General features: G+C 42.0%; 1 protein-coding gene across 2 annotated transcripts in view; it reads right to left on the bottom strand.

Annotated features, from left to right (window-relative positions):
- The window catches only part of LOC138567844 (voltage-gated potassium channel subunit beta-3-like), a 582,138-nt gene that overhangs the window by 119,085 nt on the left and 447,200 nt on the right, over window positions 1-15,853 (bottom strand). For both annotated transcript variants that reach the window (XM_069646336.1, XM_069646338.1), the window contains exon 2: window positions 9,560-9,603. In XM_069646336.1, the coding sequence (XP_069502437.1) occupies window positions 9,560-9,603 (44 nt within the window). The remainder of the gene's footprint in view (window positions 1-9,559; window positions 9,604-15,853) is intronic.

A 15,853-nucleotide genomic window follows, 5' to 3' on the forward strand; every position in this document is an offset into this window, starting at 1 on the left:
TCGCGACCAGTGCGAACAGGAAAGGTGAACTGCAATGCTCAATGGAATTTCCCCCGAGAGGAGCTCTATGAGACGTGTTTGTGGTGCACTGGGAGTTTTCACTCCTATATGCGCTTCCTCCAATCCCTGTCATTCCACACGTAATCATGAGGTTGAGAAGGTTCAGGAAATCCATGATCCTTGTTGCCCCAGATTGGGTCAGGAGAATGTGGTATCCGGACCTTCTGGACATGTCCATCTGCCCTCTGATACGTCTTCCACAAAGAGAGGACCTTCTCTCGCGAGAGGAGGGTCAGATACAAGGATTGGGACCTCCCGGACGACGTAATGGAGGTTTTGCTTTCAGCCAGAAGGCCAGCAACCAAATCTTTATACTGCTGCCGCTGGAATAAGTTCTGCAGCTGGTGTAGAGATATGAATGTTGATCCTTTTTCATGTAATACACCAATGGTGTTATCCTTTCTGTTACATCTGGCAAATCTGGGGCTCCAGATTGGTACCACCAAGGGATATCTGGCAGCGCTTTCTATTTTTGAGTGCACTACATAGGAAGTCTTCTACTTTAAGATTCCTTTAGTACTAGAATTTTTAAAGGTACTGACTAATGTTTACCCGCCAATCTCGTTTCAAATCCACTATGGGATCACAACTTGGTACATGATGCGAACTCCTTTTGAGCCTCTACATTCTTGTCCATTAAGACTTCTAACTCTGAAAACTGTCTTCTTATTTATTTATATTTATTTATTTTAATTCTTATAAAACGCCAACATGCCCGTAGGCCTCAGGGTGCACATAGAAACTTAACAGGACAGACAAAAATATAGAGAAGCCTAAATAGAGCAGAGAAGGAAAAAGGTCAAGGGGTTATTCCATATTGAACAAATGGGTTTTTACGGCGCGTTTGAAGACGGAGTAGTTCTGAATCTGCCGCATCTGGGCTGGAAGTTTGTTCCAGAGCAGGGGTCCCTGTGCATCAAGAGTTGTGCCACCAAATTTAGCTGTCCTAATTTTGGGCTGTTTGAGAATGATGGCCAAGGATGACCGAAGGTTCCTAATGTTTGGCTTAATGTTTATACGGTCTGACAGGTAGGTGGGACTGCTGAGACTAAGGTATTTATGAGCCGTGGTTAATATCTTATGGGTTATCCCGTGTTTAATGGGGAGCCAATGAAGTTTTTTCCTAAAGGTGGAAATGTGTGTGCGACGGGACTGAGTGAAGATATTGCGCACAGCATTATTCTGAGCCACTTGTAGTGATTGGATGTTGAGAGCTGTGGTGCCCGCTAGGAGGTTATTGCAGTAATCCAATCTAGAATTAATTAGTGCGGTGGAAATAAGAGCACAGTTCTCTTGTGATATGAATGGGCGAATGTATCCTATTCTCTTATTTATAAGACCACAGCTTGATTTGATGCTGGAGACATGAAATTTCATTGAGAGATCTTCGTCAAGAACAACTCCCAATGTCTTAACCTTCTTCTGAACGAGAATGGTGTTATCAGCAATATGGAAACTAGCATAGTCGGGATCTAGTTTCGGCCTGGTGTTTTTAGATGCCACAATGAGAATTTCAGTTTTTTTATCATTGAGGGCAAGAGAATTGCAGGCCATCCAGTCTTGTATAGCTTTGTATATTTTGTTGATGGTTGCAGAATCGCTGCTATAAAGGCCACTCAACTGTATAACCACTTGAGTATCATCGGTGTAGTTTGTGTATTGCATGCCTAGTTTATTTAAAAGGTCAAGAAGAGGACGAATGTATAGATTGAAAAGCAAGGGCGATAGACAGGAGCCCTGCGGAACTCCGCATGTCTGAGAAATAGGGGCAGATTGGCTATCGCCCACGCAAACCCTTACCATTCTGGGACCCAGAAAGGAGGCAATCCATCTGGATGCATTGCGGAGCACCTGGCGACCTCTCCGAGCCTTGCCACCAGTAAGCTGTGATCAACTAGGTCGAAGGCTGCGGAGAGGTCAAGTAACATGAGCAAGGCAGCTTGATTATTATCAACTATGCTAGCTAGGGTAGATTTGAGATCTTAGTGGCAATAACATCATCACGATGGGTGAGTGAGCAACAGGCTTTATCCAAGGCTCCTCATACTGTTTTTCATAAAGACAGAGTGGTGCTAAAAGTGAAGCCTACTTTTCTCCCCAAAATTGTTTCTGAGTTTCATATTACTCAGAAAATAACATTACCATCTTTTTATCCTCCTACGCATCTGGGAAAGGAAGAAGAAAGACTTCACAGGCTTGACCCTAGACGTCAACTAAACTTTTACATCTCGAGATTGGCAAAATTACAACAGGATGACGAGTTATTTGTGGGCTATTCAGGTCACAAACTAGGACTAGCCATTACCAAGCAAACTATATCCAGATGGATAATACTAACTATATCGGAATGCTACAAGCTGGCAGGTAACGATCCTCCTGAAAGCCTATGAGCTCATTCGACCAGGGGCATTGCAACTTTGTCTGCCTTGCAGAGGGGAGTTCCGATAAAAGATATATGTGCAGCTGCCACATGGTCATCTGTGCACACTTTTACTAAACATTATAGTTTAGACACCTCCGCTGGCCAAGATTCTGCTTTTGGAAAGCAGTCTTGCACTCAGTGCATACATAACCACACTAATTTCTACTCCCACCTTCAAATTATGTAGACTGCTTTGGGAGTGTATCAAAGACAAGGAATATGTGGGAGGACACAATCCATTCGAAGAAAAAGTTACTTACCCATGGTAACGTTCTTTCGACTGGATGTTCCTCCCACATATTCCTTATCGCCCACCCAACCTACCCTGCAGTAGAATTTCCCTGGAAGTTGCAGTCTACGCTCTCTCAAGAGAAGTAACTGTCAAACACAAGGTAAAGCTCCACTCATCAAAACGGAACTGAGGCAAACGGGCTCTGAGCGTGCTACATATACCTGCAGTGACGTCGAGACGGAGGCCTCCAAGGGACATCTACTCGACAGGCATCAACGCACAGTGCCCCCTGCTGAAAAAAGAAATTTGAGGCAGAAAAGCTGGGATATTGGAAATATCAATGATAAGGAATACGTAGGAGGAACATCCAGTTGAAAGAACATTACCTTGGGTAAGTAACTTGCTTATCACAATGAAAGATTTGAGACCATCGATTGACCTATGAGGATAGTTAAGGAGGATGTATAAATTGTGTCATGGAATTCTAGAGGTTACCATTCATTTGTGTCCAGGAAAGAGCGTATGGAGTTTCTGTTGAATGCTGATGTTTTCGCAATACAAGAAACTTGTTTTTGCCATGACTTTGTACTGGATGGATATAAAATATACCACAATAATGCAATTTACACAGGAATGGGGGCTTAATAGTAGGAGCAAAAAATCATATAATCAATATAGTATTTAATGAGTATAAATAAAAGATGATTGTCAATATCTGCATATTGGCAGCTATTCTAGAGCTAAATACTAATAATAAAATGTACAGAATATTACTCCTAAATGTATATAATCCTCCTAGAGAAATACATTCAGGTGCAATCATTGGTGGATTAGATAGTATAATTGAGGATTGGACAATTGATTACCCTAATACATTAAACATTATAATTGGTGATTTGAATTTCAAAATGTTTACACCTACACTTCATGAGGTTAGAGACCGTATGCCAATTAGTACTAATCAATGGGGTGCTACTATCATCTTAGTGATGACCAGCAATCGACTAGCTTATGATAATGGGAAAACCTTATCTATACTAATAGCCTAAGCCAACTCTGTATTGACCAGGAAATGGTTAAAATATGCCCTTACATTTGGTCTGCTAGAAACTCACACTCATGGATTGATTATATTTTCTTCCCTAACACGATGGTAGGGCTCCTGGGTTGTCTCATCCTGGAGCCTAATCAACTAAGTGATCGTGTGGTTCAAAGGTTGAGCATTTATATTAAAATGCAAAAAAAAGAGAAAATTGGCGGCAGACCTTACTTCAAAAGTAAGTCGTAATGGAATCTACTGGTCTGTAAACAACATAGATAGATACGTCAGCTTTTTTGAGGAAATGTTAACTAAACTTCACCCATTAAAAAATATGTGTGCAAAAAAGTTTTCTATCCTTGGTCAAAAAGCTAAACAATACATCCACAACATAGAAAATAGATATGAAGGGAAAACGAGGATAAAAAAGCAATCCTGGGATGTGGTCTTTGCTAGAGAAAAGAAGAAATACAACAAGGAAAGTCTCATAATAAAGAAAAGCTTATGTAATCATGTAACTAAAAAAGGAACTTAGTAAAATGAGAACAAAATACAAGAATTGTATTAAAAGACACAAGGCGTCTGAGTACTCTCTTAGATGGTTTCAACTCCACTCTATGCTCATAAATACAGATTTTGGAATTTATACCAAAACTATGTCAGCTCATATGGTACTGGGAAAAATGAAATTAATCCTATAACCGAAACAGATTGGATTAATCATGTTAAAGATAAATATTATAAGAAAGATAAGACTATACAAAATGAATCATTTGTTGGATTGGGCGGCAAAAGTGCTTGTTGAAGGATGTGATTCACAGAATATTGAGCTAATAATAAACAAGTTGAAGCCTTCTAGAGCAGCAGGACCGGACGGGATTCGAAACATGATCTATAAGGATAGACCTCAATTTATGGCTAACACATTCTCAACATTATTTACCACCATAGTGAATACGTGCATAATTACAATTAGTTAGAAATCATCCATCCTTATACCAGTCTTTAAAAAAGGTGCAAGAGACCTCCCCAACAACTATAGATTGTTGGTGATGTCCGATGCCGCTTAAAAAATGTTTGCACGGATTTTATTAGGTGAATTAAATTTATTTGCAGTACTCTTGAAATAACAAATAAGGTTAGACGTGGAATGGGGACCATAATTAAAGTGTGGACGCTTATGTACTTGATACATCAAAGTCTGGCACACAAAGATAAACCATTATACATTTACTTCATTGATTTTAAAGGGGCTTTTGACACTATTGACAGAGAAATCCTATGGAGGAAACTAAAAGAGGGTAATTTCAGCACTATTATTCTATATTTTATGCAAGAGTTGTATACTGATAATGTGACCCAGATCCGATAAAACCAAGAGGTAGTGTGAGTGGCAATATACACATAATGTTGGGCCCGAACAAGGATGCCCATTAGAACATACATGGTATAATACATATGTGGCTGATCTAGCAAAGATTGTGTGTTACATTTGTAACTTTCCTCCTAAAGTAGAACTGCATTTAAGCTGGTTTAGGTTACTCTGACGATACACTTTTATTAGATCATAGCCCCATAGGATTACAACGTTCCATGAACAGACTGTGTGTATATGCTAAAAACAACAATGTAAGCATTAACTATAATAAAACCAAAATTATGAAAGTGGGCTAACATAGTATTAGTAATGGAAAATTTGTTTGGAAGATAAAAGGGGAGACCATAGAAATTATCCACTTCTACATCTTTCTGGGTATCTTTATATTTGACACATTAAATGTCCACATGCTGGAAAGTGTTACAGTACCAAAAATTGTGTGTAGATTTAGAGTCATTTCGTACCTTATACGATACAAAAGTGGATCCTCAATCGCAAGCTTGTTAAAACTATATAACACATGTCTCATTCCATGTCTAACATATGGCCTAGAGGTCTTTAAGATTACTGAAAAAAATTGATTAAAAAAAAGGTAGAGGATTAATTGTGGGGTATTTAGTCTCCCAAGTAATGTGTAAGTTGAAGGTCTTAACTGTGAACTGGGTTTCACCTCACTTACCACCCTGATGAAAATAAGGATGGGTATCCTATACATACAAATCTGCAGCAAACTAAAAGATAAGAACTCACTCTATTCTGACTCTGGCAAAAATTATAGAAACAATATCGCTAGTGGAATATTACAAGAATGGAATAATGATGTTAATATGTTCTTCGAAGACACTGGTTTTAAATGGGATAAGGAAACACCTATATTGGTGATAGAGACCCAAAAACTAGCTGGTATTTGGGTTTGTGATAATAACCTGTCAAAACTGGGTACTATGAGGAAATACGATAATTATGTAAAGCAAAGCTTCCCAGTTAATACTCCATGTAGTTACCTTACGAATCATTTTGATACGAATGTTAAAAGATTTGTATTAGAGCTAACATTGGACCTTCTTCCCACGTTATCAAGAACGGGAGCATGGCATAATATCCCATACGAACTTAGACTCTGTAGACTTTGTAAAGAAAAAGTAGAATCCTCTAGACATCTATTAACAAAGTGTGATCGATTAGGGGAGAACATAGAAAGGGTTACCACAACATGATATGCAAAATGATTAATTACACATCTGATATATCCTGTGTGACTATATATACAGGTAACACCACAATATTACATTTTACCATTTTCCATATTTGGGGGAAAAAAATATTCTTTTTTAGAAAATGCTTAATTAGACGATTTAGTTTAGAAATTGAGAGTAAGATTAATGATCTGACTCTTATGTTATTATAGAGATATCAAATGTTATGTCTTTTTTTAACTAATTTTATAATGTCAATTCATGAAATGTGAATATTTGTATGCTACTGTTCCTTTTACTGTGGAAATGTGTGCTTTATATGTGTTGTAAAGTTTATTTGACCAATAAAAACACTAAAAAAAAACAATACAAGATATCAGCAAGATCTTCATCAATTGGCTCAAATCCTACCTTGCTAATCGCCACCAGTTGGTACAAATGGATTCCTCCAAATCACCAACTCTACCCATCACCTGTGGAGTTCCACAAGGATCCATCCTGTCCCCTGAGATCTTCAAACTTTGCATAGAACCGTTCAGATGCTTCCTTGCTACACACAAAGCACAACATTGACATTCCCCAATATACAGATAACGCACAGCTTTACCTCAAGATATCTTCCATCAAAGACATCCACATGCTCAAGACCTGCCACATATCGATCCACACCTGGATGCCTAGAGCTTACCTAAATCTCAAATCTGACTCGAGGGAGTCACACCCCAGCTGGCTACCTATGTCAAATCCTTTGGGTTCGACATCGACAGACACCTCTTCTTCAAACAGCACATAGCAAAGGAGACAGAAATGGCTTGGTACCTACTTTCTGTCCTGCAGAAAATCAAGCCCTTCATCCCCTAAAACAACTTCAGATGTGCCGTCACACCTTTGTCCTCTCCCACCTGGATTTTGGCAATGTCCTTTTAAAAGGTTTTCCGGCTACTACTCCGGTACCATTTTGATGTACCTTGCATGCTGCAGCACAACTCAAAGCACTCTGCAAATTCTACCATATCACCCTGATCCACAATACTCATGTATCGTCTTCAAATCCTGCTGCGTCATCTACAAGTGTGTCACCCTGAAGTCTCTACGCTACCTCACTGAGTAACTCAACATTTCCAGAGGCCTACGATCCATCAGAGATAGGGTATGTGCAGAGTTGAACTCCACCAGTGCAGGAAGGAAAGAACTAGAAGCAGGCTTTCTCTTCTACATTTGAGGAAGGTTTTCAAGACCCTCCTCTTCTAGGAATGGCTCCTCCCTAACATCTAGGTCCACATACCATAAACTTCCCACCCTACCTGAGACTGGGTGATATGCCCCCCACTGTTTCCTCCCCTGGTTGCTTGTCGCTCCCTTGCTGCCAAATTCCCTGCCCCCTTATCCAATGTGTTAGTTCCCAGCTCTCTTGTATTTCTGCTTCCCTCAACGTGCCCGTCGCCCATTGATTTGTAAGGCACTCTGTTGCTTCTCAAAGCTAGGTCAGCACGCGATAAATACCATGAAACGAAAAATAATGATAATACAATCTTTGCACTGCACTTCTCTGCGCTGACTCCATTAAAATGGAGCTGAGGTCTCAACATGAATTTCTGTGGTTCACACATGTAACATGAAAAATCCTTTGAATGACTATGTGCAGAACTACTGTACTCAAATTCTGTTATGCTCACTCATTTACTGCTACTCCCATTTTGCTCATGTGTGTGCTAATGAATCCCTTTTTCCGATAAATAATGGGGTTTCTGTTTGTTGCCTTCTGTAGCCCATGTTCATGTCTATAAATGTGAATGTGTGTCTGGTGCTTGTATTGTCATTTAAAGTTAGAGGTGTCACCAATTTTAAATATTCCTATATATGTTGACCATGAAGTTATATTTTTTTTCCTTGCTTTCCCCTAAGGAATGCCAGCACCCAACACAAGATATGTGATTGAACAATGTAGTCTCGCAATGATTTCTACAGTAGATGCACATACACACCACTTATTTTTAATTGGGGTTTTCATACAGACACTTCGTGTTCATACTTTACAGACCATGAATTGATAAAAATCATAATTTCAACTACATGTAGTTGTTTATATTTTGTGTGCACACACTTTTTTTTAATAAGCAGTACCTCCTATAAACCATCCCAGCAGTGGTGCAGGTCATCTGGTTAGACACTCTGCTGTGTTAGCATATCAGGACATCTTTCCTTACACACCTAACATTGCACTAGTAGGCATGTAAACATGTTTAGCCGGTCGCTATCTCACCATGTGTCATATTACTTTCTCTGGCAGTCACAGATGCCTTGAGCCTAAAAATCAGTTTTCTTTTGTTTTTCGCTGTGTTCGCAAAAAAGGTTGGAGGGCACTTACCACCGTTATTCAAACCCCAACCCACAATGATCCGATGAACCCCATTGAATGGAGGATAGCACAGGGGCAACGTGCTGGTCTTGGAACGGAAACCACACAGAGCAACAGAGGTTCAAATCCCGGAACCTCGCTTAGAAACCAAACTCAGGTATGGTATTAGGTGCATTATAAAAATCCAATTAAATAAATAAAACGTTGGGGCAATAGACGGATTATGAGGCTGTGATGTGAGACGGGTGTGGAAGGGGCAGGGACAGCAACACATACTGGCACACGGCTGGCCCTGACCACTCGCATAGATGCGGATGGCTGAACAGTGCCACTGTGCTCCAGAGGTCCCAGAAGGAAGGCTGCTGTAGGGGGGACAGAAATGGCAGGGATCACAAACGTATCCCTGCCAACTTCGGATCTGCCAGAATAAAAGGAATGGAGGTTAACAAATAAAACGTACCCCATCCCTTCATTGGCTGAGCAAAATATCAACTAAACCCAAAGTAGAAATCGTGGTGCAAAGCTAGAAATTTGCAGCCTGTTTGGTGTGTGCTATACCTGACAGATCTTTGAACGATGTCACTTCGACACAGCACAATGGCAGGTTATTTGCAGCACGTGACAGGCACACACGATTGAAAAGAGACAAGCATGACTGGGATGCTACACATGCAGCCGGCTCAGTGGGGCACCTATGAAGAGGGAGAGCACTAAATGGCAGACAGAAGGACACAGAATTACATGTTGACCTCATGATCAACATCAATAACATACTTCCTGCACCTACCCTGCTTGTTATGGTGATGTTTTAGTAGAAATACAGAGCCGACAATATAACATAAGTAACAACATGCAAACTGCCTTGCGACTTACCAAGGCCCAAGCAGGATACTCGGAGGCCTGACTTTCCCAGATTCCTGCAGAGAAAGAGAGAAACATATGGCCGTCAGTGGGAGCAGAAGATGGCGGCCTTGCAAAAATGATGTGTGTAGTTTAAACCTATCATCCAAATGGTGAAAAGCTCAGGGCTCATGTTGGATTCATACCTCCATACCAGCAAAGGAGGTCACTGGCACGTGAGCCACACTTACCCTTAAGTGCCAAGGGCGTGTATGTTCGTCCTGAATTACCATAAGAAATCATTGTAGGCTCCGCCCACTCCCACAATTAAGTTTAACATGGACACTTTGCACAGTCACAGTGTAATTGAATATTTTCATTCTCACATATCAATAGTAATAATAACACCTCAAAGAGCCCAGGGAATTATGGGATTGACAAGGAAAGTGGCCACTGGCAGCCTTGAAGGGAGACCTGCAGACCTCACAAAGCACATGAACATAAAGAGACTTCGAAAATGTGTCTAGGGGGACAACACCAGTGCAGTAAATTCCACAATTTGTCACACGAAAGTTCACTCTAACTGTGTTGTGATACGCTACCCCTCTCTCACAGTGTAGACATATTGACTGAACTGCAGGAGTCCCGCCTCTAGTCCACACAGTGGTGCAGTCTAGTCATGTGGACTGGTCTACAGTGATGCGTGGCAAGATAAACCCTTCAGCCTACACAGTGGTGCATTGCAGTCATGTGCTCTTATCTGCAGAGGAGTTAACTTTAGACTTTCTACAAAGGGCAAGTCTAGCCATGTTTGTTTGTCTGCAGAGAGGCCTCCACTACACCACTCTACCTCCTACACGCAGGATCAGTATAGCCAGGTTTATAGGCCTGAGGTGGAACTAGCTGTGGACTCTTCTCACAAACAAATAAACAGTGGCACTGGGAGGAACATTGTAATGAAATCCAAGTATCCTTGGGCCTTATGCATCTTCGGGCCTTGACACCAATTCTGTCCAGCTCCTGTCTTCCGCAGCACTGCCTCTGCCATGGAGACTTGCATTTACACCTCCCGCGGCCCAGGCCGTGTAGCACTCAAACATTCTTAGCACTTCGTCCACATCTCACCTAGAGCTTGGATTCCCCAGCACTTACCCCTCTTCCTTCTTCCTTTCTGCACTTGCACATTTTGAACACCCATAAGGCATAGTAGGTTTGTCCCTACCCATTTACCCCCTCTGCTCTTAATATTGTGTTGTAATTGTATTTCCCTCCCTCCCTCCCTGCCTGCCCTGTGGGCGCTTTGAAACAGTATATTCTTATTGTATAAGGGCCTAACAAGCAAACACTAAATAAAAAAATACATGTGTGTATTGCTCATATGTTAGGTGCTTATACAATTAGCAAAAACGGTTTCAAAGCCCCCACAGGGCAACAGGGTGGGGACAAGGGAAGGTAGAGAATGAATTACAATAAAGAGAAATAACTGAAATAAAAGTACAACAAATAATGAGAAAAACAGGGAGGGGAGAAAAAACCTACTATGATAAGAAAGTGCAAGTGCAGGTGGTGGGGGGGGGGCTAAAGGATAGGTGCTGTGGTGCTCGTGGAGAAGTGCTCATTTGGAAGTGCTTAAGAAGAGAAGAACGTAAGGAGCCTAAGGAAGTACAGTACAAAAATAGACAGCAGCTGGGATGTGTGATGTGGGGGGACAGGGCCCCGAGGATGCATAAGTGCCCTGCACATCATTCACCATACTATGTGATAAGCAGGGAAGAGAGGAGGAGAAGAAAGAGCTAAAGAGAAAGGTCTTGAGGCTTTTTCGGAATTTAAGGAGGCCCTGCTCAAGTCGCAGAGGGTGAGGGAGGCTATTCGACAGAAGGGGGGAAGTGATCGACCACCAGCTCTCTGTTTAGCAAACTGCTTCACACGCAAGGAGTTGGTGTTAGGGAGATTTCTCAAACAATTGCTTAATTCCCTTTACCTTAGAGCCCTCCAGCTCTTTTGCTATATTTTGGGGCTTTGAAATTTTCATTTTCAATGTGTTGTACATTTGTATGCTCATGGACTATGGAGTCTCGCCCACCCCATAGGCATCATCTTTTTACTGTGTGTCACCCAGCACCCTCAGTGCAGTGACACAGGGGTGTCTTTTCCGACTTCCCACTTTAAACTCCATTGTCTGGGACTGACTACTGTCCCCCAGAACCTGTAAAGTTACCATTGACTTTACTAGTCTTTTTAAATTTACAGACCCAGTACACCCTATCTTCTAATAGAGCACTTGAGGGGTTAATAGTTATCCCCTTTTGTCTGATTCTCATGGAACATTGTTATGTTCCCCTTTCTCTAAGATTTGGCTGGTCGCAGTGGTATCTACCATTTTTATTCTCCTGCAGGCTATGAAAATAGCCTTGGTACCGTTAGAGGCTATGGTGGTAGCCTCGAACTCCAACCCGGTATTCCACGTGTATTTTAATTTGGTTCCGGTCGAGTTCTTTTGCCATATCTTTTTGTAAAGGTCTTTCTAGTGTTTTACTCTGCGCGCCAAACCAGGTTTGGTTCCTTGGTTCGCCGTCCTTTGGCAGGCTTCTGCACAGAAGTCCTCCTTATGCGCCTGAGTGTCTGGGTGGGCAGGATGTGAGGGAGGGGTTTGAGACCCCTGCACAGGGTCTGCTTGGAGACCCAAGTCACACTATTGTTTGATTGGCTAGGTGGCTGCCCTGCCAGGACAGCCACCCTGCTGTGTGATTGATAGCCAGGCTGTGTGAATGGGGGATTTGGTGCATAAAAAGCCAGTCTCTGTGACTGGAAGGCAGAGTCCGGAAGGAAGATGACTGCTGCAACTACTGGACACCCGGTGAAGCCCGGCTGCAGGTCAGAATCACCTGAAACTTCGACTACAGAGGAGATCTGCAAGGAATCTTCTCCTCTTGAGCTTGGTGGGAACAACCAGCTCACCAAACACCAGACACCGGCCCTCATCCTGGTCGAATGTACTGTGCATCACTGCAGAGGATCAGATAGCCAGTGGGAAGAGAACCAGTTTGGGTTTTAAGGAGCGCACCTTTTATTCGTCGTTTTTCTCTGCTGCTGGCTTCTTCCCTGGGCAGTGCAGGACCCTCCAACCGTCCTCTTTCTTGTTCCCATGACGGAAGCTTCAGGAACTGCGAGCCTGCAGGAACTGCCAGGAACCTCTGCCTCAGCTACAGCATTCTTCTTCTTTTAAGGGACTGATCAAACCTGGTTGTTCTTTCCATCCGACTGCAGTGAAAGTGCTTGAAATCTTTCGTCTCTCCGAAGGCTTGTCCTTCTCTTCTCCTTTGAATAACTTTTTCTGTGACCAACTTCGTTTTGAACTCTTGGCAAAGACTTAAACGCAAACTACTCTGAACTTTGTGATCCTCTGCATAGACTCTGAACCATTAACATTGGCCCAGACCTACTGACTTGAATCCTAGTAGTAGTAGCCTTTTCTAGATTGCCCTGCCTATAACTTATTGGTGCTATTTGATTTTGAATAACCTGGTCTTTTCTCCCTTTTAAATTGTTTGAGTGTCATTTTGCTCACACTTCATTTTGAGTTTAACTTGTCCAGAATTGATTGGGTGTTATTGTAGCATATTAAGACTGTGATTTTCTGCTGCTTCATGATAGTGAACTGTTTCATAAATGATGGTGTAAATAAATGTATATTATTTTACTCTGAAACCTTGAATCAGTGTTTTTTTAACCATAGTGATTGCTGTCCTTTGTGTAATCTCTTGTACTGCTCACTTTACTCTTGAGATAAGTCTGGCTGCTGAGCCATCGCTACCACTTTACTGTGTAGTACAGGCTTGTACAAAAGGTGAAATTGTACTTACACTTGTAGTCTTAATTGTGTGTAGTGTTCCCAAAGGGTACTGCATATGATTCTGCCTAACAGTTGGTGCCAGAGGAACGCAGGAGTCTAGAAGGGGAGTATTTGGTCAGGAAGCTTTGAAGATAGAGTGGTCCCTGGGCAGCAGATAGCCTTGTGGGTGATACAGAGGGATTTGATTTTAATCCGTGGTGAGATCGGGAGCCAGTAAAGGCTTTGTAGGGCAGATGAATAAACTGTAGATGTACAAGCAGTGGTTGCAGAGGCTTCTATGTATTATTCCCATACTTGTACGACAACCTGGTTCAGAGGCGTTTCAATCATAATGGTTAAGCACAACAAATTAGACAGTATACTCTTTTGCCTTACGCACTATTCGCTGAGGTAAGGCTATACTCCACAGAGAGGCAGGTCAGCAGTGGAAGTGTACAAACAAACAATCAAGTCCAGTATGTGCTAATAAAGAAATGCCAAAGCAAATCTATATAAAAAAGCACAATTTACTACAGATACATTAACTACTACCAACACGAACCACCCAGGTGCGGAAAAGGAGCACACTTGTGGCAAGAAAATAAAACCTTTTGGAGGTGGCTGGTGGAGAGAAAAGGAGGTGCACTTGGAGTTGCGATGAGGCGGTAACTTGGAGGAGAGATGAGAGATTGGTTTGGGAGGAGGAAAGAGGGGGAGGGGAAGAACATCAGGTCGTTAGGAGGAGAAAGTCACAGGAGGCTAGGGATAGAAGTATTCAGGCGGTTGGGAAAAGAACAGCCAGGAGACTGGGAGGAAGAATTCTCATTTCAGTGCTAATTCCCTTTAACCTTAGAGACCCCCTGCTCTTTTCCTGGACTTTAGGACTTTTAATTTGGACCCTGAAGTGAGTGAGACCTTTTGCTCACTCTCTCATTTGTTTTGCCCTGATTTGAATTATGTTTAACTGTTTTTGGAGTCTGACAAACTCCATAGGCATCTACTTTGTGTGTGGTGACATACAGCAGCTTTAGTGCAGTGTCAGGGAAATCCTTTAGATTTCTCATAAGGTTTAAATAAATGTTCTTGTGTAAACTACGATTCCCAAGAATAGTAAAGTGAAACTGACTTTACTTACCTTTTCTCTTTCTAGGTCCAGCACATCCCATCTTATGTGGAATGCTGGGAGGTTACCTAGTAGCACCTTATACTATATTCTCATGTAACATTTTTTATGTTACCCTCACTACTTTAAAAGGCTGGTGGCAGTTGTTTCATTTTCCTACCATTGTGCTTTTTTTTTACCGCAGGCTGAATCCTCAGCTGTAGTACAGCACCCATGGGTGACAATTTTTGTCAAAATGGCCCTGGTCTTTTTTTGCCATTTTCTGTTTGTGAGGTCTTTCTTGGGTTTTACTCTGCGCGTTGAGCCAGGTTGGAGCCCTTTGTTCACTTTGCCTTTGGCAGCCTTCAGCCCTGAAGCCTGCCTCTGGCTCCAGTGTGTCTGGAAAGGCAGGATATGAGGGAGGTTCACGAAAATCCCCTGTCCTTTGTCTCCAGAAACGCCTGAATGCAACCAATCCTGATTGGCTGGCTGGCTGTCCTTCCAGGACAGCCACCCTGCTGTGTGATTGACAGCCTAGGCTGTGCATGAATGGGAGAAACCTGCTTAAAGGGTGAGGGTTTTGGGACAAGAGGCAGAGTTGACCCCTGGGAGAAATACTCGATGAAGAAATCGTGAAGGAAGCTTGCTGCATCCTCCAGGACCATTTGATTGCCCGGTGAAGCCCTGCTGCTGTGCTGAAACTTCTTTTTCAGTTCAACAGAGAAGCTCCAGAAGGAACAACTTCATCCCTTGGGTTAGTGGGACCAACTAACCCCGAGATGAACTCAACTGGACCATCTTCCCTGACTGGCTGTAGTTCTTCGCTGCTGCAAGAACCAAGTGCCAGGGGTCAAGAAATTCGGCCAGAAGCCCCAGGAGTCTTCTAATGGCCCTCCAGAAGCAGGATGACCAGAGCTTGTTTCGATTTCATTGGCAGATTTAAGTTTCCTCACATATACTGAGAACCTATTTAACCTTTTTCCTACCTTAAACATTTCCTCTCTGTAACCTCAGAATCTGCAAAGTATAACTAGTGTGATATATACATGCATTTACTGTCCTTCTGATTGAAGTCGACTCAGGGTGTAGGAAGTGTGTATGAAGCATATCCAAAGATTATCCACTAACTTGTTTTGATTATGTACAGTATTTTTAAAGTATATTTTCATTGTTACACAAATTGCGTTTTTAAACAATGCTTATTTAAAACTTGATGTTAAATAAATAAATAACCATTTATAACTGAAACTTTGAGTGGAAGTGTTACTTGGTTACTTGTATTTATGAATTTCATTGCTACAGCTCTACAGCTCACATTTTCTCCTCTTGAGATAGGCCTGGCTGTTCAGTCACACTACCAACTTGTGTAGTATAGAACTATACCAAAAGGTGG

Source organism: Ambystoma mexicanum, chromosome 1p, assembly GCF_040938575.1.
Source record: "Ambystoma mexicanum isolate Mex_15411 chromosome 1p, UKY_AmexF1_1, whole genome shotgun sequence".
NCBI lineage: Eukaryota > Metazoa > Chordata > Amphibia > Caudata > Ambystomatidae > Ambystoma > Ambystoma mexicanum.